The sequence below is a fragment of the Typopeltis vanoorti genome, chromosome 12, assembly GCF_054136105.1.
Source record: "Typopeltis vanoorti isolate ZY-2024b chromosome 12, IOZ_Tvanoo_1.0, whole genome shotgun sequence".
NCBI classification, from domain to species: domain Eukaryota; kingdom Metazoa; phylum Arthropoda; class Arachnida; order Uropygi; family Thelyphonidae; genus Typopeltis; species Typopeltis vanoorti.
Genome location: NC_143560.1, coordinates 63,078,926 through 63,106,067, shown reverse-complemented (window position 1 = coordinate 63,106,067; position 27,142 = coordinate 63,078,926). Strand labels below are relative to the sequence as shown.

General features: G+C 34.7%; 1 protein-coding gene across 1 annotated transcript in view; it reads right to left on the bottom strand.

The window, feature by feature from the left end:
* Positions 1–27,142, bottom strand: part of ValRS (Valyl-tRNA synthetase) — a 464,082-nt gene that overhangs the window by 236,934 nt on the left and 200,006 nt on the right. The window contains exon 10 of the mRNA XM_090401956.1: positions 11,512–11,636. Within this exon, the coding sequence (XP_090258082.1) occupies positions 11,512–11,636 (125 nt within the window). The remainder of the gene's footprint in view (positions 1–11,511; positions 11,637–27,142) is intronic.

Below are 27,142 nucleotides of genomic sequence, written 5' to 3'. Positions count from 1 at the left end.
GGATTCAGGCCAAATAGAGACTGTCAGTATCAGATTTTCACTTTAGGACAAATAGTTGAGAAATCATAGGAATAAAACAAAGATCTGTATTTAAGTTTTTGTAGATCTGGAAAAGGCATAAGACAAGGTGCCAAGAGAAAAGCTATTCAAAAAGGTACAGTTGTATGGTGTCAATGGAGCATTATATCAAGTGATACTAGTCTTTATTTGAGTTGTAAGTCAGCAGTTAGAAACGAAGGAAGTACAGGAAAATGGTTTAATGTTAAATCTGGTGTGAGACAAGGATATTCATTACCCCTCTGTTATTCCTTATCTAGGATAAGGAATTAAATAATTCCTTAACTAGGATCATTATGAAGGAAGTGGTATTAAATTTGATATCAAAATTGGAGATGTTAATCTCAGCTCTTTACTTTATGCAGATGATGTCATACTTCTAAACAAATCCAGTACAAGTCTGCAAGATTCCCTGACTAAACTGAATAACTGTTGTAATATATTTGGTATGAAGGACAGCAATAACAAGAGAAAGATAATGAAAAAAGGCAGAAGCATTGAAAATATCAACTGCATTGTGAATGGAGAACTTTTAGAACAAGCAAAACATTTCAGCAACTTAGGTGCGATTTTTAGTGCAAATGGTAATTTAAATATGGAAATAGGCATCAGAATCAATAAAGCTGGTATGGTAGGAAGTCAAATGAATAAATTTATGAGCACTTTTGGTTTTCAAAAGCATTTTGAGGAAATGTGGATTAGAGGTTGGATAGAAGGAAAAAAGTTAGTTAAGGGATTCTATCAGATTAATACAGAAAGAATTGGAAACAGAGTGGATGTTAAGATGGGGAAGAACAAGAGGCCATCCCTGGAAGTTGTACAAATATGTGGTGAAGAAGAGTGCGAGGAGTAGATTTTATATGTCGAGAGTTGTTAGTTAGTGGAATGCATTGTAAATGCATGGAGAACTTCAAAGTTCATTATGATAGACATGTGGCTGGTTGAGTGGGCCTGCCAACTGACTCCATAAAGTTTACGAAAATAATAATAATAATATCAACAAAATTCTTCATAAGCTTGCATGTTTGCCATTCCATACATTAAAGGGTTATCAGAAAAAATAAACAGAACACTATACAAATACAACTTTAATGCCAGCTTTGACTTATTAAAGGATCCTCTGCTGGCCTGTCCTACAGTATAACAGATTCAATCACCTGTAACTTGCCTTATATAGGCAAAACTGGATGCATGATTCCTCTGGAAAAAGGAACACAAACGACACATTAAATTTAATAACTATGGTAAATCGGGTCTTTCTTATCATGATCTAGATGCTCTACATAAAAATGACTGGAAAGGCACCTGTTCCTTATATCACAACAAACCTGGTATAAATACAAATTTAAATAAGTCAATGAAATTCTAATCAACCACCCTAATCTCAACAATGATAACATGATTTAAAAATCTCAAGTATACAGATCGCACATATTCAACCCACATAACCTTTTCCTCTAACATATCATAATAATAACAACAGGATCTTAGTCATAACTTGTGAATAACAAACCTTAGCACTGATTTTAAATACTGATCAGGCTACCATTAATTCTCTATCATTAAAGCTTAATATGAATTTGATCTCTGGCCATGTAAAACAGGATGGAGTTTTGATGTGGGCTTTTTTTTTCACCCCCACCAATGGTCAGGCAAGTACAGTAATGATTATTGATCAAATGAGTGATACTCTGGCCTACTGTATGAATTGCAATGTAACTGTGTGTGTGTGTGTGTGTAACGTAAGTTATTCGACTTGTTGTCTGATGGTGTACAGGCTTCACCCCAGAAGTAAATATTGGTCCTGCATACTTTAATTCTGCAATGCCTCTGTACTTTTGGAAAAGCTTGACTACTTTGAGTGCTTTGCTGTATTGAATTTTATTACTGATGACATTTTCTTTTTTGTACGTCAGTCAAACTATAACCAAGATAGTTTAACACTTTACTTGCTCAAGAATAGTATTATTATATTATATATTACTATATATATATATATATATATAGTAATGTAGCAAATGTAGAATATAGCAATTCATCTTCATTATTGGCCATGGATATCACCATCTGCATATAACAGTGTGTCAAAATGACTATCACTTCAAAATGGAATATTTCCATTAAACCATCAAGTTTCCAATGTCTGACAATGGTTGACATATGTACTGAAGAGTAGTGGTGATAAATGGTAGGCTTTGTCAGATGACATGATTTATATGTTTCCAATTTGATACTTCAGTTCCCAATTTGACTGCTATGAAATTATATCTATAAAGATTACAGATCACTGTTATTATTTGGTTTGAGGTTTCATCATCAGCAAGCATGAACCTTTAACTGTTCACACAGTCAATGGTTCCCTATTGTTTAAAAATGCGACATGTTTTGATTTATTGAATTCTTCATACTTTTCAATCGATAAGAAAAGTAACTGTCTCCACAAGATCTTCCCTTTAAATCCCTTATAGCCAGATTTAGTCCTGTAAATTACAGTAAAAAAAAAAAAAAAAAGACATCAGAATACTGTAGCTATCTGCTCAGTGAAGAGACTATACCAGATGAATGCGTTTGCTGTAGGTTAGACAATGCACTGCCCAAGATAGTTACACAGCATCCCATTAGCTTTTGCACTGCTTTTCACTTTGTTTTCCAGAGACTTGGTTTCACTTTTAAAGCAATTTAAAACTGAAATTTAAGTGAGACCTTGATAATGATGAGCTCAGCAATTGACTACGCTTTTGTTAGTGTTTATGTTTGTTGTCATATTCAAAATCAGTCTGTTTTGCCTAATGTACAGAGAATAATACACAGGAAGTACTGTATCTCTTATGATCTCCAAAACAATCAATTATCTTTTGCATTATGAAACAATGCTCATGTGGTCAGCATATCTTTAGTTTCTGTAGACAATAATAATGATGAAAATCTCAAAATGTATGCATATCATTCATAGTTGGGAGTCATTTTTGAGAACAACCAACACACTGTAAAAGGTATTCCTTTTCTCAATAAGCTTGCATTGTTGCACTGGAAGATTCACTTAGATCGTCCTTACTGACCTGAGTTGCACAATTTCATCAGAAGCTTTCTCTACACTGTCCATAGCTATAGATCAGCACAAGTTGGGCTTATGCTGATATTGGACAAGTCATAGGACTATTTGCATTAAACATCATAAGAATGAAATAAATAACATTTAAGTTACTGATATTCTGTTGATTTCAGACCAGTTCTTCAAAGTGCAAACAACTTTACGACAGTTCAAAAGCATGAAAAATTAGTTTTGGAAACAATTACAATTGCAGTGGACAAAAGAACTAAAGTCCTATTTTAAGCACAGTCTACATGCTGGATAAAAAACAGAAGTTTACAAATGGTGGACAAGTCTTAAAATGACTGTCTCCTATATTTTCAGTAAATTAATGATTAAAAGTGTTGTTAAGAGTGCTGTCTAAATATAATATTGTACCAGTTACTATTTAATAGTGGCTCCTTTTTCAGTCTTCTTGATCTTGGCCGATTATATTGATATTTCTCTAATTCATCTGCTAGTTTCACTTCTCTTCATTGATACCTCTAATGCTGTGGTGCCTATCTTGAGGCAGAGTCTGGTCCAGTCGCTGACTTTTCACTGTGTGCTGCTCTGGTTCCCTCATAAAAACAGCTGAGACATAACATGATGGAGTGTCATGCCTCAGATGGAATGATATTTTATCATACTGTACTATCATTTCTGTTTGTAGTTTAAGATAACACAGAATATAATTTGGTCAGCTATGTCTCAAAGTGCCAGCCCATCATTGTTCATTATCCAGGTAGATAATTAACAATGCAGTACATTACAAAAGAGGAGGACTGACTTTTGGTAAAATGTTCTGGTTGACCATACCTCACGTCTTACTGTCTATATAGATATAGTCTCCAGTTATCTAGCTTTGACACTTAAGTAATCCAAAATTTAACTTAAATGAATTTAATTGGACTCTATGAGAGTCATGGCAAAGATCAGGGAATGAACAGATGGCATCAATGGCAATATCACATTAAAAACAAGGATATTAGGAAAGAACTTGACATTGATAGCATTAAGGAATGCGTTACCAGAGCTAATCTCAGATGGTATGGCCACTTAAACAGAATGGGAGAGGAAAGATCAGCTAAACAAGCTCTGGGACTTTTTCCTGCCATCCTAGAAGGAAAAAGACCCAGAAGAAGACAAGATGTGGATGGATTGATACGATAAAAAGTGCCTTAGAAGATAGAAATATAAGATCTGATAATATGGGCTAATCTGGAGGAAAATTGTTGATAGGAAGTTAGTAATAATGTAACTTTTCATGTTGTACTATCAAAAGATCCTGACATCCCTTGAGGTTATATGCGAGGAATTTGATGATGATGATAATGATGAATTTAATTGACAAGGGTGGAAATTTAACAGCAACAAGACACTTTTATGAAAACTTTTTGTAATACATAAATTGTTGCTTCTTTTCTTCTTGCATAATGCTGCAAGTAAGCAAATATACTGATAAAATTCGGAATATAAAGAATTAAATGTATTTCTTTAAAGAACATAATCCTGATATTATTTTGATTTTGGTCAATTCTATTTAATGTTTGTATGTAATAATTTTTTTTAAACATATGAACAAGGCCTACATACTGGAAGCCTGAAGGGGGGAGGGGAGGTTTGAAAAAGTTCCATATTTGGTCTCTGAAGCAGGGTTTCTAAACTATATAAAAAATAAAGATAAAAAATACATAATAATTGATAAAAATAGAAAATATCCTTATCCTACCCACAATACTAATGTACTATAGGTTTACAACTTTTAGTTGGTGTGAATCACATAAAATAATATGCCCAATACCTATGCCACAAATGGCGATAGCACTCCAGTGTTCCGATATAATGAAATGTATCATTATATAGAAAAGCTACAACCAATTATCACTGTAGGAAACTCATACTATGACAAGGTTATAGTATGAATCTCCAAGGTTTGGTTCCTGAGAACAGGAACCAAACCTTGGAGATTCAGTGGCAAGCCGTGAAGAAAACATTGATTGATTCAGCCAAACAAGAATTTTTTTGGCGGTGAGGTTGTCTGCAAGGATAGAAAAATCAGAAATCCATGATGGACACAGGAAGTTAAAGAGGCAGTGAAGGAAAAGAAGAAAGCATATCAAAAGTTCCTGAAAAATAAGTCAGTTTGTGCTCTTAGAGAATACAGAGACAAATCTAAGAAAGCTAAACACCATGTAAAACTAGCTAAACAAAAGTCATGGGATGATAATGGTGACATGGAAACTAGAGAAAAACATATCCTTGAAGTATGGCATAATTACTTTGAAAACTTGCTAAACGAAACAAGCAGTGATTGCACTGTAACAAAAAACACTTGCAGGCAAAACATATTCAGGAATGTATATCCATACTTGAAGTAGAAAAAGCCATGAAAGGCTTGAAATGAGGAAAAGCAGCAGAATAGATGATATTAGACCAGAAATGCTGAAGTATGGAGATATAAAAGCCTTACAGTGGCTGCACTGCATAGTTCAGAAGGCCTGGACAGAGGGACGAATTCCTGATGATTGCAGTAGAGCTCTCATTGTACCCATATATAAAAAGGGAAATAAAACAATGTGAGAATTACAGAGATATTTCCCTACTGAGTGTTTCTGGTAAGATTTATGCAAGTAAACTCGAGAAAAGGTCGGGAAGAATGGTAAACTGAAGAATTCGGTTTGGAATTTGTAGCTTAGGGGAGATACAAAAATATCCTTGGCAAATTGTATAATCTGCACAACCTGTATGTTTAATCACACTGCAGTTAACTGACCACATTGACCTGCACCATACCCTCTGGCATGATGCTCTAATTTTCCACATACTTCAGGAAAAAGCTGGACTCAGGCCAAATAGAGGCTGTCAGGATCAGATCTTCACTTTACGGCAAATAATTGAGAAATTATGGGAATATAACAAAAATCTGTATTTAGGTTTTGTAGGTCTGGAAAAGGCATATGACAAGGTGCCAAAAGAGAAGCTATTCAATACGTTACAGTTATATAGTGTCAATACAACATTATATCAAGCAATACTTAGTCTTTATTTGAGTTGTAAGTCAGCAGTTAGAATTGAAGGAAATATCTGGTGTCAGACAAAGATGTACATTATCCCCTCTGTTATTCATTATCTATATGGATCACATTCTGAAGGAAAGTGGTATTAAACCTGATATCAAAATTGGAGATGTTAATGTCAGCTCTTCGCTTTATGCAGACAATGTTATTCTTCTAAATAAATCTGCTACATGTCTGCAAGATTCCCTGACTAAATTGAATAACTGTTGTAATATATTTGGTATGAAGGTCAGCAATAACAAGACAAAGACAATGAAAATAGGCAGAAGCAATGAAAATATCAACTGCATTGTGAATGAACAAGCAAAACATTTCAGCTACTTAGACATGATTTTTAGTGAAAATGGCAATTTAAATATGGAAATAGGTAACAGAATCAATAAAGCTGATATGGTAGGAAGTCAACTGAATAAATGTATATGGAATAAAAAAGAAATTAGTCAAACCACTAAATTAGCTGTATATAAGACAGTCTTCAAACCAATTTTAACTTAAGGATCTGAGAGCTGGTTTAGAAATAAGACACTTGACCAAAGGACACTGCAGATATGAGTCCTGAGAAAGATCAAGGGCATGAACAGATGGCATCAGTGGCAATATCATATTAAAAAGAAGGATATTAGGAAAGAACTTGATATTATCAGCATCCAGGAATGTGTTAGCAGAGCTAATCTCAGGTGGTATGGTCACTTAAACAGAATGGGCGAAGAAAGATTAGCAAAACAAGTGTTCTCTGCCAGGTTGGCAGGAAAACGACCCAGAGGACGACCAAGATATAGGTGGATTGATATGGTAAAAAGTGCCTTAGATGATAGAAATATAAGATCTGAAAATGTTGGAGTCTTGACAAGTAACAACTGATTTGGAGGAAAATTGTAGATAGGAAGTTAATAATGGTGTAAATTTTTCATGTAGTACTATCATATCCTGTACATCCCTTGAGGGTACATGGTAGGAATTTGATGATGATGATGATGACAAGTTCTTTACATGTTTCTTTGTCTCTGGTATTATATTGATGCTATATTATTTAATCTTTCTATAATAAGCATTTTTTTCTATTTCTTTCAATATGAATTAATATATGTGAAACTGTGCATTTGCTGATTTTGTAAAAAGTGCTAATGCTACATAGTGACTTTTCACCTACAGCAAACTAATAACAAATCCACTTACCAAAATATCAAAAATTCCCAACCAGAATCCTATAGGCACAATACTATTTAAAAAAAGAAAATTCTCTGTAGCAAATTATCCACTGCAAACTATTCCTGTGTTTTCTATGTGCTATAGAAAGAACTGACCGTAAAAAAACTTTACCACAAATAATGAAAGAGATAGTTGCTCTAATAGAAGCTGATGAAAAACAACGACTTTTGCTTGTTTATTTATGTATCAGATATGACACTAAATGGTAAATCTAGTTTTGTAAGGATTAGTTCATTAAACACTTAGTTTCATACTTCTGGAAGCAAAAGAGTTTATATGAAGAAATGTAAAAAAGAGTATGTAAATATAAAAATGTTTATATGAAGACATGAACATAATGTAAGAAAAATTTTGGATTAAAATGAATAAACCATTCTTATTGTAGAGCTCTTACAGTACCATCTATAAAAAGAGAAATAAAACTGAATGCAAGAATTATAGAGGTATTTCCCTACTCAGTGTTCCTGGTAAGATTTATGTAAATATACTTCAGAAACAGTTAAGAAGGATTGTGGAAGTGAAGTTAGGTGAAGAACATGCTAGATTCAAGCCAAACAGAGATCGTGAGAATATAATAAGTATCTGTATTTAATTCTTGTACATCTGGAAAAGGCATATGACAAGTTCCAAGAGGAAAGCTATTCAAAATACTTATATGGTGTCTAATATAACTTAGACACCATATGACTTAAGTATTTTGGATACTTTTAAGTATCCAAATACAAATACTTATATTACAAGCAAATCCTTGATCTTTATTTGAGTTGTAAGGCAGCAGTTAGAACTGAAGCAGATAAAGGAAGACAGTTTGATGTCAAATCAGGTGTGAGAAAAAGATGTATATTACCCCCCCTCTGTTATTCATCATCTAAATGGATTGCCTTATGAAGGAAAGTGGTATTAAATCTGATATCAAAATTAGTTCTATACTTTATGCAGACAATGTTATATTTCTGAATATATCCAGTACAAGTCTGCAAGATTCCCTGACTAAATTGAATAACTTATAATAGACTTGGTATGAAGGTCAGCAATAACAAGACAAAGACAATGAAAATAGGCAGAAGCATTGAAAATATCAACTGCATTGTGAATGGAGTAACTACAGAACAAATAAAACATTTCACCTACTTAGGCATGATTTTTAGTGAAGATGGTAAATTAAATATGGAAACAGACAACAGAATCAACAAAGCTGGTATGGTAGGAAGTCAACTGAATAAATTTATATGGAATAATATGGAATAAGAGAGAAATTAGTCAAAACACTAAATTAGCTGTATACAAGATGGTGTTCAAAGCAATTTTAACTTATGGATCTAAGAGCCAGGTTAGAAATAAAACACTTGACCAAAGGCTGGAGACCATAGATATGAGAGTGAGAGTTCTGAGAAATCTTAGGAGAGTGAACAGATGGCATTAATGGCAGTATCATATTAAAAACAAGGATATTAGGAAAGAATTTGACATTATTAGCATTCAGGAATGTGTTAGCAGAGTTAATCTCAAGGTACGGTCATTTAAACAAAATGTAAGAGGAAAGATTTGTAAAACAAGTGTTGTTTACCAGGCTGGCAGGATAAAGACCCAGAGGAAGAGCATGATCCAGGTGGATTGATACAGTAAAAAATGCCTTAGAAGACAAAAATATAAGATCTGATAATACTGGAGTTTTGACAGAAAAGAGATTAATTTGGAGGAAAATTGTTGATAGGAAATTGGTAATGATGTAGCTTTTCATGTAATGCTATTATAATATCCTATATATCCTCCTGAGGGTACATGTCAGAAATCCGATGATGAAAACTAGAAAAATTAATCATAAATTAAAATTATTAAATATTTTGGAGGTTTGTTAGGTTGTGCATGGGAAAATGTTGTGGTGTCTCTGAGAAAAAAAAGTAAACTAAATTATTTAATTAAGTAATGCTGTATAGTTTTTGCTAGACCCAATGTCCCCTAAAAGAAAGACCATTGATGATATTAGAAAAAGCCACAATGGGAATATCACTGAGGGAAAAACAAACAAACAGAATTTATGGTGTAGTATAAATCAAATAAATAATATTCAGACTGCAGATCTGTAGCTGTATAATAACTAATTCAAGCAAAAAAAAAGTTTCAATTTACTGAAATTTAATGTTGGGTTATTTAATATTAAGATTTGATCTGATTTTTTAATATATTAAAATGGTGGAAAGAGTATGTAGAGGACTTATGCATGAAAGACAATATGAAAAGTGAAGTGATATCAGCAATGGAACAGCTGCCAAAAGGAAAAGCTCCTGGGGCTGATGGTGTGTCAGTGGAATTATGGAGAGCAGCTGGGAATGAAGTAGTGAATATATTGACTGAAATTTGTCAACAAGTTTGGAAGAAAAGATACTGGCCTAGATATCGGAAAACATCAGTGTTCATCCCAATTCCAAAAAAATCAAATCTAAAAGATTGTAAGCATTATAGAACCATCGCTTGAATTTCACATGCAAGTAAAGTTATGCTAAAAGTGATCCAACAAAGGTTGGAGCCAGATGTGAATAGAGAAATGCCATAAGAACAGGCAGGCTTTAGGAGATGTAGAGGAACTAGGGACCAAACAGCAAACATGAGCTGGATTATGGAAAAAACAAGAGAATTTCAGAAGGAAGTATTCATCCGTTTTATTGATTATAAGAAAGCTTCTGATTGTGTGGATTGTAATGAGATCAATGGGAATACCTGAACATCTAATTCTATTGATAAGAGAGCTGTATTATAACCAAGAAGCTTCAGCAAAAACAGTCTTTGGAGAAACAGTGTTCAAGTGGAAAAAGAAGTGTGGCAGGGTTGTATACTGTTGCCCTACCTTTTAATATTTATAGTGAATATATTATGAGAATGACTGATTTAGACAAAAGATCCAGCTGGAATTAAGACTGATGGCAGAAAAATAAATAATTTAAGATATGCAGGTGATACAACTCTCATAGCAGAAACTAAGGAAGATCTGGAGTGGTTGATTCTACTGGTTAAGATGGAAAGTAACAAAGCCAGACTTATTTAAACATCAGCAATACAAAAGTGATAGCTTCTGGCAATTTAAAGGAATTTATAATAGAGGGAGACAAAACAGAAATTGTTGAAGTTATGATTTACTGGGGTAAAGGTGAAGATGAAATTAAAAGGATAGTCATGGGGGGGGGGGGGAAGCAATGTTAAACCTGACAAAAATTATGAAAGATAAAGGTAAGTAAGGCCACAAAAGTTAGAATTCTCAAGTATTTCCAATAGTGATGTATGGATGTGCAAGCTGGATTATTAAAAAGAAAGACAAATTGATTAATTTGAATTATGAGTGTGGAGAAGACTATTAAGAATCCCATGGACTGCAAGAAAGACCAATAATAAGTTTTAGAGAATAAAAAGACAGAATGCTCCTTGGAGGCAATGACTGCTAAAGACAAGTTGATGTACTTTGGACATATTATGGGAGATGATGAATCATTGGAAAAGGCAGTTATGTTGGGGAAGATTAAAGGAATGAGAAGAAGAAGAAGAGGAAGACCACAAATGAGTTGAATGGACAACACAAAAGAACTTATCAACTTGAAATTACAATTACTGAAAGAAAAAACAAGAGGCCGTGTGAACAGGATCACCAACAGTCAAAAATGACTGGATGGCACATAACAACAATATTTTTGATTGCATTTTTCAAATAATTGGGTTAAATTTGCAAAAGTCATAGAAGTTCTAAATATAGAAGGAATAAGAAATTCTAAACAGAATGCAATTGGTCAACTCATATCAAACACTGTTCTAATAGTTCACTCCATATAACAAAATGAAATGTCCTCGCTCAAACACACTTTAATCAATACTATTTTAAAGAAAAAAATAATTATAGCAAACCATCCAGCATATTTAAATATTCCTTTTGTCTCTAAAAGGCTACAGTGAAATATCCTGTAATCTATTTTGGGATTTCATAGATTATTCATAAGTTAACACCTATAGAGCAAGCATAAATTATTATTCACATATTAATATAATTAAGTGCACTATTAAGCAGTAATAATATCAACAAATACAAAAGATATACAAGGCTCTACTTACAGAAAACTGGCCACAGTTATCTGCAATATATCCATTATCATCAATAATATTAACAAAAAGTAAGTTGTGCCTTTTGCCAACTTCATAGTCATTATGATCATGTGCAGGAGTAATTTTGACAGCACCTGTATTTAGACATTACAAAAAAAAGCATAAAATGTATAATATAATCAATGCATTTTATTTCAAAATCATACTTGGTGTGATTAAAAAAAAAGAAAAAAAAATTATGCTCAACACGAAAAGAAAAAAGTCAACAAGAAAAAAAATCAGGACACTAGAATTAATTAACCATCTCCCTAAAAATATCTTTTCTTTCATCTACTAAGATAAAAAAAAAAATGCAAATTTAAGTATACTATGGCTACACTCTTCAGCTGGCTACTTTATTAAAATCTAGAGCATCAGCCAGATATTTAAAACAAAGAATATCAGGCTGAAAAAACAGAACATACTTATCATTAAACATCTGGAAAGTTTGTTTTCAAGTAAAAATTTGAAAGAATCAGTTTTGTATAAATAATAACTAAAACTGAAAGTAATTAATTGAAATTAACAAAAACTGGATCACAAGATATTATCAATGATACATAGAAAAGGTTAAGTATTTAGAAACTTTATACTCTTATTAATTACTCGCGTTTGTTCCTTCATTCAAAATTATTTCAAAACATCATAAAATGCAACTAAATCTATTTCTGTTACTATGTATTATATACCATAGTTCCAAATGGAACTATAGCATATAATACATAAATATAATTCATAAACATTCTTAATATTGTCAGTGATTAACTGTTTTGTCTGCTGATATTGTACTTCAAATTTTGATAGAGGAACACAAAGTAGAATTAAGGAAGCATATCAGAATGTTATCTTATATTAAGTTACCTGAGACACAAGACATATAAGCAGAGAAAACATAGTAATGTTTATGGAAGCTTGAGGAACCTTCATGAAATATGCAAGGTATATGAAAGAAGCATTCCATGTATATATAGCAAAGAAATGTTTTTCTTTTTTGATTTTGTTCTCTCTTCTTAAGAGAAATTTCATAAGCACTGGAGGTATTACTTAACAATGAACATAACAATCTACATCCAAATATATATATATATATTTATAATTTATAAATTATTTTTATTTATAAATTTATAATTTATAATTTCTAAATTATTTTTATTTATCAACATAATTTCCCTTAAGACTAATACATTTATTCTAGCGATGCTCCAACACCATTATCCCGTGCCTGTAGTGGGTTCTCAGTAAGATCTGCAAAATACCCCTCTACAGCTGTAATCACCTCTTCATTCGAAGAAAAACGTTGATCAGCGAGGAAGAGTTTTAGTTTTGGGAAGAGATAGAAGTCAGAGGGATCTGGGAAATAGGGTGGATGCTCCAACAATTCATAGTGCAGATCCTTTAATTTTCCCATTACCAAAACATCTTTGTGTATAGGTGCATTGTCCTGATGGAAGATGATTTTTTTCTTCTGCAAACCAGGTCTTTTCTCAAGAATTTTTTCATCTAGTCTGGTTAAAAGATCGGAATATTCCTTGTTATTGTTTTATCCTTTTCAAGATTATTAATAAACAAAATGCCTTTAGCATCCCAAAACACCGATTCCATGACCTTTCCTGCTGATGGAACCGACTTTGTCTTCTTTCGTGCTAAACAACCTGCTTCTGTTGACTGTTTTGACTGCTGTTGGATTATGGTGTGTAATGGTGAATCCAAGTCTCATCCATAGTAAATTGACACACAAAATCAGTTTTATTCTTGCTAAAATGCTCCAAGCACTGTTTCAGATATTTTCATGCGAGTGCGTTTTTGATCTACCTGTGAGCAAGCGTGGCACCCATTTTGCACAAAGCTTTTTCATTTGCAATTCTTCATGCAAAATATATCCTACATGTTCTTTTGCAATGCCTATAGTCTCAGCAATTTCATGCACTTTGACTTGCCAGTCATCCAATACCATATCGTGTACTTGATCAATGATTTCTGGTGTTGTTACACTTTTTGGACGTCCTTCAAGTGGATCATCTTCAAGGTTGGTATGGCCACGTTTAAACTCGGCAGCCCATTTCTTAATTGTCAAAAATGAAGGAGAAGAGTGCCCATAAATTTTTATAAACTTTGAATGAATTTCTATTGGCATTAAATCTTCTTTTACAAAGAATTTTATAACAGCACGATACTCAATTTTATCTATTTGCTTCAGACAGCTGTATAAAACAAACTATTTGATAGAATGACTTGCAATTTCACATGGATGCTTATGGCAGATGTACCAACTTTGGAAAAAAAAAAAATTAACCGATGGTGTTGCCATCTATGGTTCAGGTCGCAAACTTTTCAGCCCACCATCATATTTGTTTAGCAGATTTGTTATTATTATTCAGGTATTTCCATGGAGTCAACTACTAGTTCACCACTGAGATGCTCACAGGTACTAATGGCAATTTATTCTACTCATTCACCAGTCTCTAAGTAAAGAACCTAGTCCACACACACACTCTAACTACATTCATACTCTTACACAATTTCCAGGGGTCACCCCCTTGTTCTCACCCTACTACTCATGTATTGAAAAATTTCTCCAGTATCAATCTTATAGAATTCCTTTGGTAACTTGATTAAGTTTCTATCATGTTCCCACTGTTCTGCTATGCCTGTCAGCCATACTCTACAATCCACACACCATTCCACAGACTTGTAACCAGCTTGGATGCCCATCTCTGAATTCTCTTCACCATCTCCTGATCACCAAGAAACTCAGGTGACCAAATCTGTACACAGTAGTCAAGATGTGGCTGAATCATAGCCTTATAAAGAGGGATAATAACATCTCTATCTTTACTATCTCTATCAATATGTTCTTCAACAGCCAAGTAACCTTCTGGGCTATTTTCCCAACTCTTGCGATATTTCCTCTGAGGATTCCTAGCATCATCAATTTCCTGTAATCCAGTATCATCAATATATATATATGTACTCTTTTCATCCTGAAATACATTAACTTTCATTTTGCAACATTAAATTGACAACCATTGTCCTTTGCCCACACTGCCATATTTAAATCATCCTGCAGGATATCTACATCACCTTTATCAACTATTGCCCTCCCAATTTTGCATCATTGGTAAACAACTGAATATCCTCCCTTAAATCTTCTGCTATATCATTAATGTACAAATTAAAGAATAATGGCACTAGTACAGAGCCATGAGGCTACTCTGCTAGTCACCCTCATTTGTCTTGATCCCACCTCCCATACACCACCCTCTGATGTTTATCTGCCAGCCACCTCTCTATCCATGCCACCAGCCAGCTCATATCCATTCCATTTGCTCCAATTTATGCAATAGCCTTCCATGCGATATTCTGTCAAATGCCTTTGCAAAGTCCGCTACCAGTATCATGGTATAGCCATTTCCTTTATCCAATTCTGCTGTCACCTTATTATAAAATGTAAATAAATTACTAAGGCAGGACTTACCTTTTACAAAACTGCCAGAGCTGAGACTTAGATTGAACAACTTTGTCAGAGGCCCTGCCAATTTTCTTGCATGTTCTTGTAGTGCACAAGACGACATAACATTCAGTCTCACTGCTGTATTCACATTGATATTTTTTCTATATGTTGAGTACCTCCAGTTCATTTGCCTCAATTCTCATATTAGTAACATCCACCTGGATGATACACCCTTGCAAAGTGATCACTCAACTATTTCTCCTGCTTCTGTCACTTTCCTATCTTCAGCACTGAATAAGGTTATCCTTTCATAATCATTCTTTCTCTTACTTACTACATAACATAACAAAAAAATTAGGATTTACTGGAGCATGCTTAGCTAATTTTCTCTCATAATCTGATTTGGCCTTTCTTATCATACTAGTCACCCTTCTTGCTTGCACTTTGTACTGCTCATTAGTATGCCAATCACTTTTTTCTGTTTATATTCCTTCCACAATGCTTTATTTTTTTTGCAGCTCCTGATTTATATTGCTACTCATCCATCTAATCCACCTAAGTTTATCTTCCTGACTCTTGGGTATGCAATAAGATGATGCCTTTCTCAAACAATCCCTGACCATTTCCAATGCACTATGGACATTCCTTTCCTGTACCTTCTTATGCCAAGGCACTGCTCCAAGCTGCCAACCTTAGTCTGTCATAATCAACAGCTTTATAGTTCCACATGAACCCTTTCTTGACTGAGAATTCCATATGTTGGGCAACCTCCCAGAGCAAGATTGCATGGTCACTTTCCCTGATTGGTGGTAGAGTTGCTACTACTGTAGTTACAGACAGATGTTCTAATGCTATTACCAAATCCAACATTCTCAAACATCATGTGCTGTTTGCCATGTGCATTTTCCTCCTTCCAATTTATATCCCCATAGCTGAAGTCACTAATGATAATTGCTTGGCCACATTCATTGTGCTAATCTGCTGATGCATGGAATTCATATCTTCTTCTTGACCCCCAGGTCTAAAGCAGCAGCGAACAATATATTTTGTCCTATTGGTCTCAAACTCATACCAGACTGCCCCAAATGAACCATCTTTCTCAGATCTATAATCCTCCTAACCTCTATTTTTGTTGGTTCAGCTATCATTATTAATACTTCTCCTGTTGCTCCATTCATTCTCTGTTCTAAGAAAATGCAAAATCCCTTACATTCTATCCCTGCAACTACATCACATCTGTCAACCAGGTCTTGCTTATGCTGCTGCTTCAGCATATGGCAGCAATCCCCCCCCCCCCCAAATGCTTGCAGTATTTGTAAGCGATACTGCTGGGGGACACTGTAAACTTATCTTTGGGGGGGGGATATCTTGCATTATAGCTATTTTGAGAGAACATATCCTTAATAAACAGTTTTTGCAGAAACAACTCTGGTGACTCCTTTATATCAGTCTAAGTGGGATGATTATAAATAACATGTGGCTCTCATAAATCCATGAGTGTGTGTTTGACATTAATATTTTCTTCAGTTCTTCCAGCCAAGTTATCATATTGTTTATGAGATCATTTATCCTAAGGTTATTTTATATTTATTATTATTTTAATGCAAGATGTTGTTTTGCCAAAATAAGAACTGAGAAGTGTGGATAAATATTTGAAAAGTGAGAGCAAAATCAGTAATACAACTGGATAGCAAGAGGTACACCCTGTGTTTATATCTTGGTTTCCATAACTCATAATAATAACAGTTCCCAACTTTAATTTTTTTCTTTAGTTCTTCTGAGCAAGTTATATTATTTATGAAATTATTTGTCTTAAGGCGCACTTCCCATGTTGGATCCAAATCTTCTATATTTTGATCTTCTAACATAGCATACATCTTCTGCTTACAATCCATCTGTTTAAAATGATAGTTGCATTATTACTTATGGTTAGAACATAGACAATTATCTTCTTCTTCTTGGCTTCCTGTATTAGACAATTGTTTGCCTGTAACGTTTTCAAGGGTTTAGAAAGTCATCTGCCCATCTCCTCCTGGGTCTTCCTCTTGATCGGTGTCCCTTTATTTTATATTTCCAATTTTTATGTTAATAATGGATAACTGTTCTTATTTCTTATCCTGTCGATTCTTTTATAGCCTGCAAATGGTCTTAGGAATTTCATTTCTGCAGCTTCCACTTGTCTTTGATCTCTATCTCCCCAAGTCCAAGTTTCACTACCATATCCCAGAATTGGTTTGGCTATTATTTTATATAGGTTTATTTGGGTTGTTCTAGACATCTGTTTACATCATCATCAAATTCCTGCCATATACCCTCAAGGGGTATACAGGATATGATAGTACTACATGAAAAAAATTACATCATTACTAACTTCCTATCTATAATTTTCCTCCAAATCAGTCTGTTACTCGTCAAGACTCCAACATTATCAGATCTTATATTTCTATCGTCAAAGGCACTTTGTACTGTATCAATCCACCTATATCTTGGTCTTCCTCTGGGTCGTTTTGCTGCCAACCTGGCAGAGAACACTTGTTTTGCTGATCTTTCTTCGCCCATTCTGTTTAAGTGACCATACCACCTGAGATTAGCTCTGCTAATGCATTCCTGGATGCTGACAATGTCAAGTTCTTTCCTAATATCCTCGTTTTTAATATGATGTTGCCATTGATGCCATCTGTTCACACCTATAATCTTTCTCAGGACTCTCATATCTGCGGTCTCTAGTCTTTGGTCAAGTGTTTTACTTCTGACCCAGCTCTCAGATCCATAAGTTAAAACTGCTATGAACACGTTCTTGTTTACAGCTAATTTAGTGTTCCGACTAATTTCTTATTCTTATTCCATATGAATTCATTCAATTGACTTCCCACCATACCAGCTTTGCTGATTCTGTTGTCTATTTCTATATTTAATATACCATCTTCAGTAAAAATCGTGCCTAAGTAGCTGAAATGTTTCACTTGTTCCACAGGTTCTCCATTCACAACACATCTGTTTACTGAAGTGTCTATTCAAAGTTCCAATGACTGCTAGGAATTTTTTGCTTTTTACATGCAATGTCAGTTTCTCCATTGGGACTTATGTAATTTCCTAGATATTTAAATTTGCTCACTTGTTCTATTACTTTGTTGTGGATGACTAGTTTGCATCTTTTAATTTCTTTACCTTGAAATTCTAATGATTTAGTTTTATTTATTGAGATTTTCATTTCATATTGTTCTATTGTTTCGTTCAAAACGTGCAGAGTTTTCTGTAATTGGTCTTCATTTTCAGCAAAAATAACTTGATCATCAGCTGGTTGATTGTTTATTTCCTATTTTAATTCCTATGATTTTGTTTTTTCTCCATTCTCGTGAAATTTTTTCCACATATATATATTGACGAGTATTGGTGATAATCCATTTCCTTGAATGAGCCCTCTATTGGTTTTAATTTTTTTGGTTGTTTCAATATTAATTTTAATTTAAATATAGCTTTCTTCCATTATATTTGCTATTGATTTTGTGGTTTGAGGTGGAGCTTTCAATTCATATAGCATATTGATTAATTTTGAAAGTTTATTTTTCTGTTCTGCTGATTTGATCATATGCTTTCTCATAATCTAGGAAGGCCATATATGTTGGCAGGTTAAATTCTATTCTTTTTTCTATAATTTGTTTGAGTATAAATGTGGGATCTGTGCAGGATCTTCCTTTCCTAAAGTTGCACTATTCTTCTCCAATAATTTCCTTGATCCATGGCATTAATTTACTTTTAATTATATCTAGATATATTTTATAGCATGTATTTAATAAGGATATTCCTCTGTAGTTTCCGCAATCCTTTCTATTTTCTTTTTTGAATATGTTTATGACTATTGCTGTCTTCCATTCTTGTGGGATATTTCCTTTTTCCCATATTCTGTTTAAAAATTTAATTAATCGTAACTGAAATGGTTTAGAGTTGTATTTGTGTACTTCTGAATTTATTCCATCTTCACCTGTAGCTTTTCTATTTTTTAGTTTTTGCAATATTTTCTTTAGATCATTTAACTGTATTCGGTTCTTCATTTGTTTGACTTATTACTTGTTTTATTTCAATTTGATTATTATTGTTCAGAAGCTGGGTGTAGTGACTGGTCCATTTTTTTGTGGAGGGGCCTTCTAATTGTAGATTATCCTTTTTGTTGAGTCATTTTTTTTTATGATTTTATAGCTCTTTATTTGAAGTTCACTTAAGTGATGCTTTAATCTTGATACAAATTTTTCCCAGTCTTGTCTTCTGATTTTCCTGGTTTCTCTTCTTGTTATTGCTCTGATTCTTTTATATTCTATTTCATTTCCTATAGTTCTGTTGTTTAACCATTTAAGGTACATTTCTTTTTTCTTTCTTATTAAAGATTCTATTTCTGGGTTCCAGGTTCTGAGTCCTTTCCTGTTTTGTTTCTATGGCTTCATATGCTGCTTGATTTACTATTTGTTTAATGTTTTGCAATTAATTTTCTATATCTGTATCTTCATTTATTTTCTTTGTATGATTTGTAAGTCTTCTTTGATAAAGTTCTCTGATACTATCTTGCTGTAACAGTTCTATCTTAAATTGCTCCTGCTTTTTTTTTTTTTTTTTTGTTGTTCTTGTATTGTTTCTATTGTTTATTGTATATTGCTTCAGATTTTTTTCCTTCTTTGGATGCATATATTCCTATGATTGTAATAAATTTCTTATTTAATTATTTATATATATATATATATATATATATATTACAATTATATACATAGTTATTATTTCTAAGATTCACAATGGATTTTCTTTATCTTTCATTAAGTCAGAAAAATGAGCATAAAGCAGAACTGAGGCCCTTGGAACCTCATGCACTGTTGCACTCAGTAAACTGTTTGAAGGATTATGACCAAAGATGTTACTTATGTAAGAAGATCAAAATAAATATTTACAGAGGACTTAGATCCTACAAGGAAGTGAATTGAAAACAATCTCATAAATAAAATAACTTGGCCAGAAGAAGAACTCAATAGGATTTATGGGACTCCTAAGATTAAAAATAATAATAATAATAATGTCTGCACGGTTAGTTTAGTGGCTATGCACTTTGCAACAATATGCCTGGGAAAGGTGTGTCCTGGGTTCGATTCCTGTCACTGATGTGAGCAGCTTAAGGATCTTTCTCAGACATAGCAAGTTAGCCGGTGTTTTTTCTTATATATTTTAGTTGTTATTCCTTTTATAAAATTTTCCTTTCAACAAGACTTAGCCCCTCCAATTTCAACAAACTTTGACTCTCGACTCACTTCTTGTGCACTCACTCTCATGGGGAAAGCTAATCTGTGTCACAGGTTGATTTCTAAAACTTTTCCTTTTAAAATCTTCTTCCTTGGAAACAGACTTCCTTCCTAGAATAGTCACATGAGAAATTGTATTTTGTCAGGAAGTCATCTCCTAGGATTAATCTTAAATGTGGGAGGAGGTTTCTTGGCAAGACTATAAAATTATGCCAAACGCACATGTCATAATCAGGTAATCCCACTTCAGTCTTACCGACTTCGTTGCGTGAGTAGTAGAGGGGATATTCCCAGGAGCTTAATAGATCTTCTCAGAAGTTTGATCCTTCCCTTAACATAGGGCTCCAGCTCCCTGAAATAGTTTTCCGAGATAATGGAAGTTTGGGAACCGGTATCAATTAATGCCCTAAACCTTCTCCTGCAGATCCTTCCTTCTACCGTAATTCCAGGGGTTTGTCCCTGACTTCATTGCTCCCCTTTCCCTGCTTGTTTGGGGTAAACATGTGACTTGGCTTCTGTGTGATAATTCCCCTTTGATTTTCCCAGTCTAACAAAGCAATTCTGGGCTAGATGCCCTATCCTATTACAATTATAGCACCTTGGGGGCTCTCGGCACCCTTCGTATTATCTCCATTCGAGGACAAAGGAGAGTTAATATTGCAGTTGGCAGATAGTTCTGTTAATCTTTGAATTATAGAGTCCATTTTATCAAGTAAGGGTCTTTGCAATTTCCTAACTTCCTTGTGAATCAGATCAGTTGTCTTCTCATCTTTAATGAAAGAACCCTCCTAGTCCTAGTGGAGACTGTTGTTAACTGCCCAAGAACTGCATCAAGGCGTTCCATAACTGGCTGCTGTAAAACCTCTCCACTTCTTGCCTGATTAATGAGTGAACCTCGTTAAAATTAGGAATACAAGTAGTAACCTGGCAAACTGACTCGGGTCTACTTCCTTCGTTTCCTCTCTGTGCTTTCTGCTTTTCCTTCCTTTCTGGACATTCTTTCATAGCGCTTGGATCCCTATTGCTGTCTCTCTCTCTCTTCCTTAATCATATTAACAGATTCAACTGTGGCTGCAGGACAGATGTCTCCAAGCAACTGTTCTCTCTCCTTTATGGCTGCATAACATTCCTCTAGGTTGGATATTTCCTTTCCAAACGCTATCTCTCTCAGTTCTTTTCTTGTCAGTAACCTGTTGTGGAAATCAGATACACTCTTTTTGTCCTTTTGTACCATTTTCTGAAGTTTCCACAAATTTGGCCCTACATTCTTTGCCTTTGAAAACTGAGATAGGAGGATCTCCTTGAACCTTTGGTAATTCAGGGTTTCCTTCAGAATAATCAGCGAGGAGTAAAAGAAGTTTTTGGCTTTTCCCACTAACTTGCTGCATAGCAGAATTAGCAGTTGGAAGTCACTCCATCGGCCAATCTTTCTCAGTTCTTCAATGTATTCAAAAAACATTTTTACATCATCAGTGTCCTCTCCAGAAAACTGAGGGAAAATCTGCTGGAGGTTTATTGTTCTGAAAAATTTTGAATCATTTAAGTCGGAGCTTGATGGGAGAGACATACTTGCACTCTAGTTTACGAGATATAAAATTAATTTCTCAAATTTCTACTAACTTCAATAAATTCCTGATTGCTTGATAGGAATCCAAGACCAACTCACTGTGATTGATAAATTAAACTTAATTTACTAGACCTAATCACATTCTGTCGGCTGCACCACTGTTACATCATTGTTTTTTCATATATAGTTGTTATCCCTTTTATAAAATTTTCCTTTCAACAAGACTTAGACCCTTCAATTTCAACAAACTTTGACTCTCGACTCACTTCTTGTGCACTCATTCTCATGGGGAAAGCTAATCTGTGTCACAGGTAGATTTCTAAAACTTTGGCATGTTTTTTTTTTTATTCTAAGTATTAAAGGTTATTCCTTTATTGAAAATGAATCCTTTGAAATTTCTATCTGGGGCAGCCTCCTTTTCAGATATTGATGAATTTATTTTTTAAAGCTGCGCCAGCCAACATCCTAGATAGAAGGATCTCTTATTCAGAGACCTTCCCAGAACTTTATGCTCATACTCATTAAACACTCAATTACAGCTATGTCAAACTCAGCTTGCAGTCATGACCTCTAATCTATCATAATATACTTCTATTCCCTCCCGCTTAGGTTTCGAGTTTATGAGTGGTAGTTTGATTTCATATTCAGGCAAAGCTCAGGTATAAAAAACAAAACATGTTTACTGGGACCTTAAACATTTACAATTATGAAATATCACACACTCAATTAATTCAATATCATACTAAATCAAACTAGGAGAAACAAGTAAATCCTATGGCATATGAGTAATAACACTCTCCCTTAAGTTAAACATAAATGCATATAATATAAATACTATGAACTTCTAATCAATTCTGTCTGCAATGTTAGCTCACACATTAAAATTTGTCATGGTCATCTATAAATGTTTCCAGACAACTTATCTAATGGAAATCAGCCTATATAAGATTAAGATCATCACTTAAAGTGCTCTAATAATCTGTCCACATTAGACCAATACATAATGATTTTCTTTCCTCTAACATAATTGGGAAGTAGATAACAAAGTTCTGTACTTTACCATTTCTTGGCCAGAATACCTGGTCCATTAGATCCGTTCACCTTTGTTGAACTTGGTTTGGTACTTCCATCAGATCATGTCCACGTGGAGTCACAGCAGTCGTCTGATTAGCCTTTACTCAGCACCCGACATCGTGTCTCCGTCTATCTAGGCTGCTGATCATTCTCATCTGTTCTGCCGGTTGCAAGGAAACGCTCGCTGCTTCCTTTCGATGGGACACTTAGCGAAAGCTCAAAACTATAGATGCCGACATCTCACATTTTTCACTGTTCGGAATCTATCAAGCATCCAAAGGAAAGGGCTCCCTGTCCAACATCGTCGTACCACCTTGAATCGATCAGGAACAAGCAGGTTCAAAGGAGACGGGAAAAAAAAAGCATAGAGAAACGGCACGAATCCCCTTTTATTCTCTTTTTCTTGCGCCCTCTTTTCGCTGTCCTTTTTCATATGGCACTTGTCCTCAGTGCCCCTTGGCTGATCCATTATGCTCCTTCTCCTCTTCAAGCGCTCTTTTCTAGGAAAGTGAGCTAGTCACCTTCCGCATAAGCCCTTGCTTCAAGCCTTACGCTCAAGCAGGACGGCTCACACGCGACCTTTGGACTATTGTTTACAACCTTACTTAGTCATTCACTGTATACAGAATGCCTTAATATAACTATAATTTACACAAAAATCCTCTACATGATTTTTGGATAGACAACATTGAATCCTATAAATCTGCATAAAGAGGTACACTTATTCTTAAAAAAAAAAAAATATCAGCTAACGCCTTTTTATTCCTGTATACGGGAGTAGGCGAGGCCATTTAGCCCTATCTAACTTTTGGAGACTGAGTGGGCAGTTCAATCTCCACTGGTACCCAATCAGAGACAGATGGCCCAAAGCTATCACTAATTAAGCGGTACACAGTGAAGAGAGACGGCTCAAATGTGCCGCCATCTCGTGGTCCCTAACCCTAACACAATATATTTAATGTCTGAAATAATGTGGGTTCTACGGTCGATTTTCTTGAGTTTACAGGACGAAAAACCCGAGTTTCTGGGAGGAAAAACCTGCTTGCCCGTGCCAGAGATCGACTAACTCGGGAACCGGTCGAAAAAAGGCTTAGAAAAATTTCCTCTAGTCGCCGACTAGACTCGAAACGAAGTCTTCGTTCGTGCGGCCAAGCGCGGTGGTGTGCTACACTTATTCTTACATACAGTAAATAATTTCTTTAATTTCTATTGGAGTACAAGTTTCTCTTTCAGCTGTTATATTAAACTTGTTAAATCCTGAATGAATAGTTTCTTTATAAAAGTTCTTCATTCAGGATCTAACACTGGTCTTGGGCATGGACAGCAGGATTTTTTCTTCCCAGTTTATCTGGGGTTTTTCCTCTCGCCCCATGAACACACGAGATACAGCCATAGGGCTAGTCACCTTATCCTCTGGATGATTATTACTCAGAAGAGCTCAAGTCAGCTCTGTAACAGGCTAGTAAGGCCTAATACATAGTAGGGAGGAGAAGAAGAAGAGAATAATAATAATAAACAAAATTAATTAATTAAATTAACAAATAAATAAATAAAGCATACTACTGCCCAATGTTTTGAAGTATTTAGTTACACTTCTCAGACTCATTATCTTGACAAGACAATAACATATATAAAAACTTCAGGGAATATGTTATCTCAATATAGTACTAGATTTCAAAATCTCAGAAAATTTCATTAAATGTGGATGTCAGCTTATCCAAGAAACCATAGAACAACAGGCACAGGCCTATAGTTATCTGTGCTTTGTTGGATAAACTTGCTTTCATAACTATTACCCATGACAATGGTTTTAGAAAAAGAAAACATGAATTCAATCATAACAGACAACTATACATATTTTTTGTCTTTTATTAAAAAAAATCATATTTTTTTTTATCTGAAAAAAAAAAGCACTATTTTCCCCAAAAGCTTCAGCTCCGTGTAAACTCTGGTTGGCTTCATGCTTCCTAGTGGTTAACAAGTAGAGACAACTAATGAAACCACATGTTGCTATTATTTTTTCCAAATTGAATAAATACAGTGGGGGGGGGGGGAGATAAAAGAAAATGAACTATGTAACTGAACAAGGTTGTTTCGACTATCCGTGGTCATCATCGCTGATGACCACGGATAGTCGAAACGGTCCACACCCCGTCAACCACCTTTCCCCTTCCCCCTCCTTATTTTAAAAAATTAACCCTTTCACTTTTTTCCCCACCCTATATAAAAGTATATGTTTCTATATATTACGAAAAAAACCCGGGTTTTTCTAACTTATTCTACCAAACTGCCTACCCCCCCACACACACCACACACACACTCTGCAGTTCTCGACATCGCAGACAGAGGAAAAGCCACAACACCCAGAAAAAGGTATGTGCAATTTCTATTCCTTAAGCTACATATACTTTTTAGTACATCTACACTCATAATGCCCTAAGAACCCATGAGTAAATAGCCAATGACATTTAAACAGGGGCACTCCTAAACTGAAGCAGGCAATATAGCTGTATTATAATACTTTCTTACATATTATTCTTTTCATGAAAAAACAAGAAAGAAAATTATATAATCAAATGCTGGATCTAATATCCAGCATTATTTCAAAGCTGAATGTAGACTTACCTTACAAAACTATGAAAGTTTTGTAAGGTAAGTTGACCAGAGAGCTTACGGAAATACACTCCCGGGCATTCATGAATTTCTTAGTGCGGACTACTTAGAAGACATAGGCACTGCCCAAGCGTCTATATATTTGCCTTTTATTAGTCATTTGAATGCTGGGGAGTGTCTTCCCGTAAGCTCTCTGGTCAACTTACCTTACGAAATTTTCAGAGTTTCTACGTTCTGCTTTGAAATAATGCTGGATCTAATATCAATTTTGCTTATATAATTTTGCATCGTTGAACTGAAGACTTTTGGCTCTTTATTTTAGCAAGTAAGGAAATTATTAAAAATCATAAAAAAATGAGCATTTTCAATAACAATTTTATAGTCTTGCAACAGGGCAAGTCCCAAAAGAATGGAATTTAGGGAAAATTGTTCCACTTCACAAAATGAGGGGGAGGGGAAATAAATCAAGGCTACAATTATAAGCCAATCTGCATGTCTGAAGTTGTTGTTAAGGTGTTGGTGAGGCCTAGGATTCAGAAATGGGTGGATAATAGAAATATTCTTTATGATGGTCAGCATGGGATTTATTAGGGAGAAAGGTCATGCTTTAGCAATCTACTGACATATTACAACAAGGTGACAAATTCACTGCATAAAGGAGATGCATATATAGTTGTGTACTTGGTGTCTGTGGATTTCTCAAAGCCCTTTGATAGACTGCCACATGACAAACTAGTAGAAAGTTTATTTTTTCACTTGGTTAGAGTATAATAAAATTAGTTTAATCCTTTATCCAAGTGTGAGCAAACAAAGTTTGCGCCTGAAGTATCTTCAGGACTAGGGTAAAGTGATACAACACCAGGGCAACTCGTTGCAAAGGTGGAGAAAGCTACCAACACTCCTTACTCAGTATCTCCTATAATGCAAAACACATCTCCTTGCGGATATGTCTAATGTTATGCATTAAAGGAAGGGCCACTACCCAGACTAGTTTCGACCTTTATTGAGGTCTCTTCAGTGGGAGCCAGGCCCTAGTGGAAATACCAGGCAGAAGCATTAGCAGGTCATCTCTACCTATAGGAGTTGCCAAATGGTGTGCCACCCTTTTTTAATAAATTACTCTGGATTTAGAGAAAGATGTTGAAAGTTTATTTTTTCACTTGGTTAGAGTATAATAAAATTAGTTTAATCCTTTATCCAAGTGTGAGCAAACAAAGTTTGCGCCTGAAGTATCTTCAGGACTAGGGTAAAGTGATACAACACCAGGGCAACTCGTTGCAAAGGTGGAGAAAGCTACCAACACTCCTTACTCAGTATCTCCTATAATGCAAAACACATCTCCTTGCGGATATGTCTAATGTTATGCATTAAAGGAAGGGCCACTACCCAGACTAGTTTCAACCTTTATTGAGGTCTCTTCAGTGGGAGCCAGGCCCTAGTGGAAATACCAGGCAGAAGCATTAGCAGGTCATCTCTACCTATAGGAGTTGCCAAATGGTGTGCCACCCTTTTTTAATAAATTACTCTGGATTTAGAGAAAGATGTTGAAAGTTTATTTTTTCACTTGGTTAGAGTATAATAAAATTAGTTTAATCCTTTATCCAAGTGTGAGCAAAC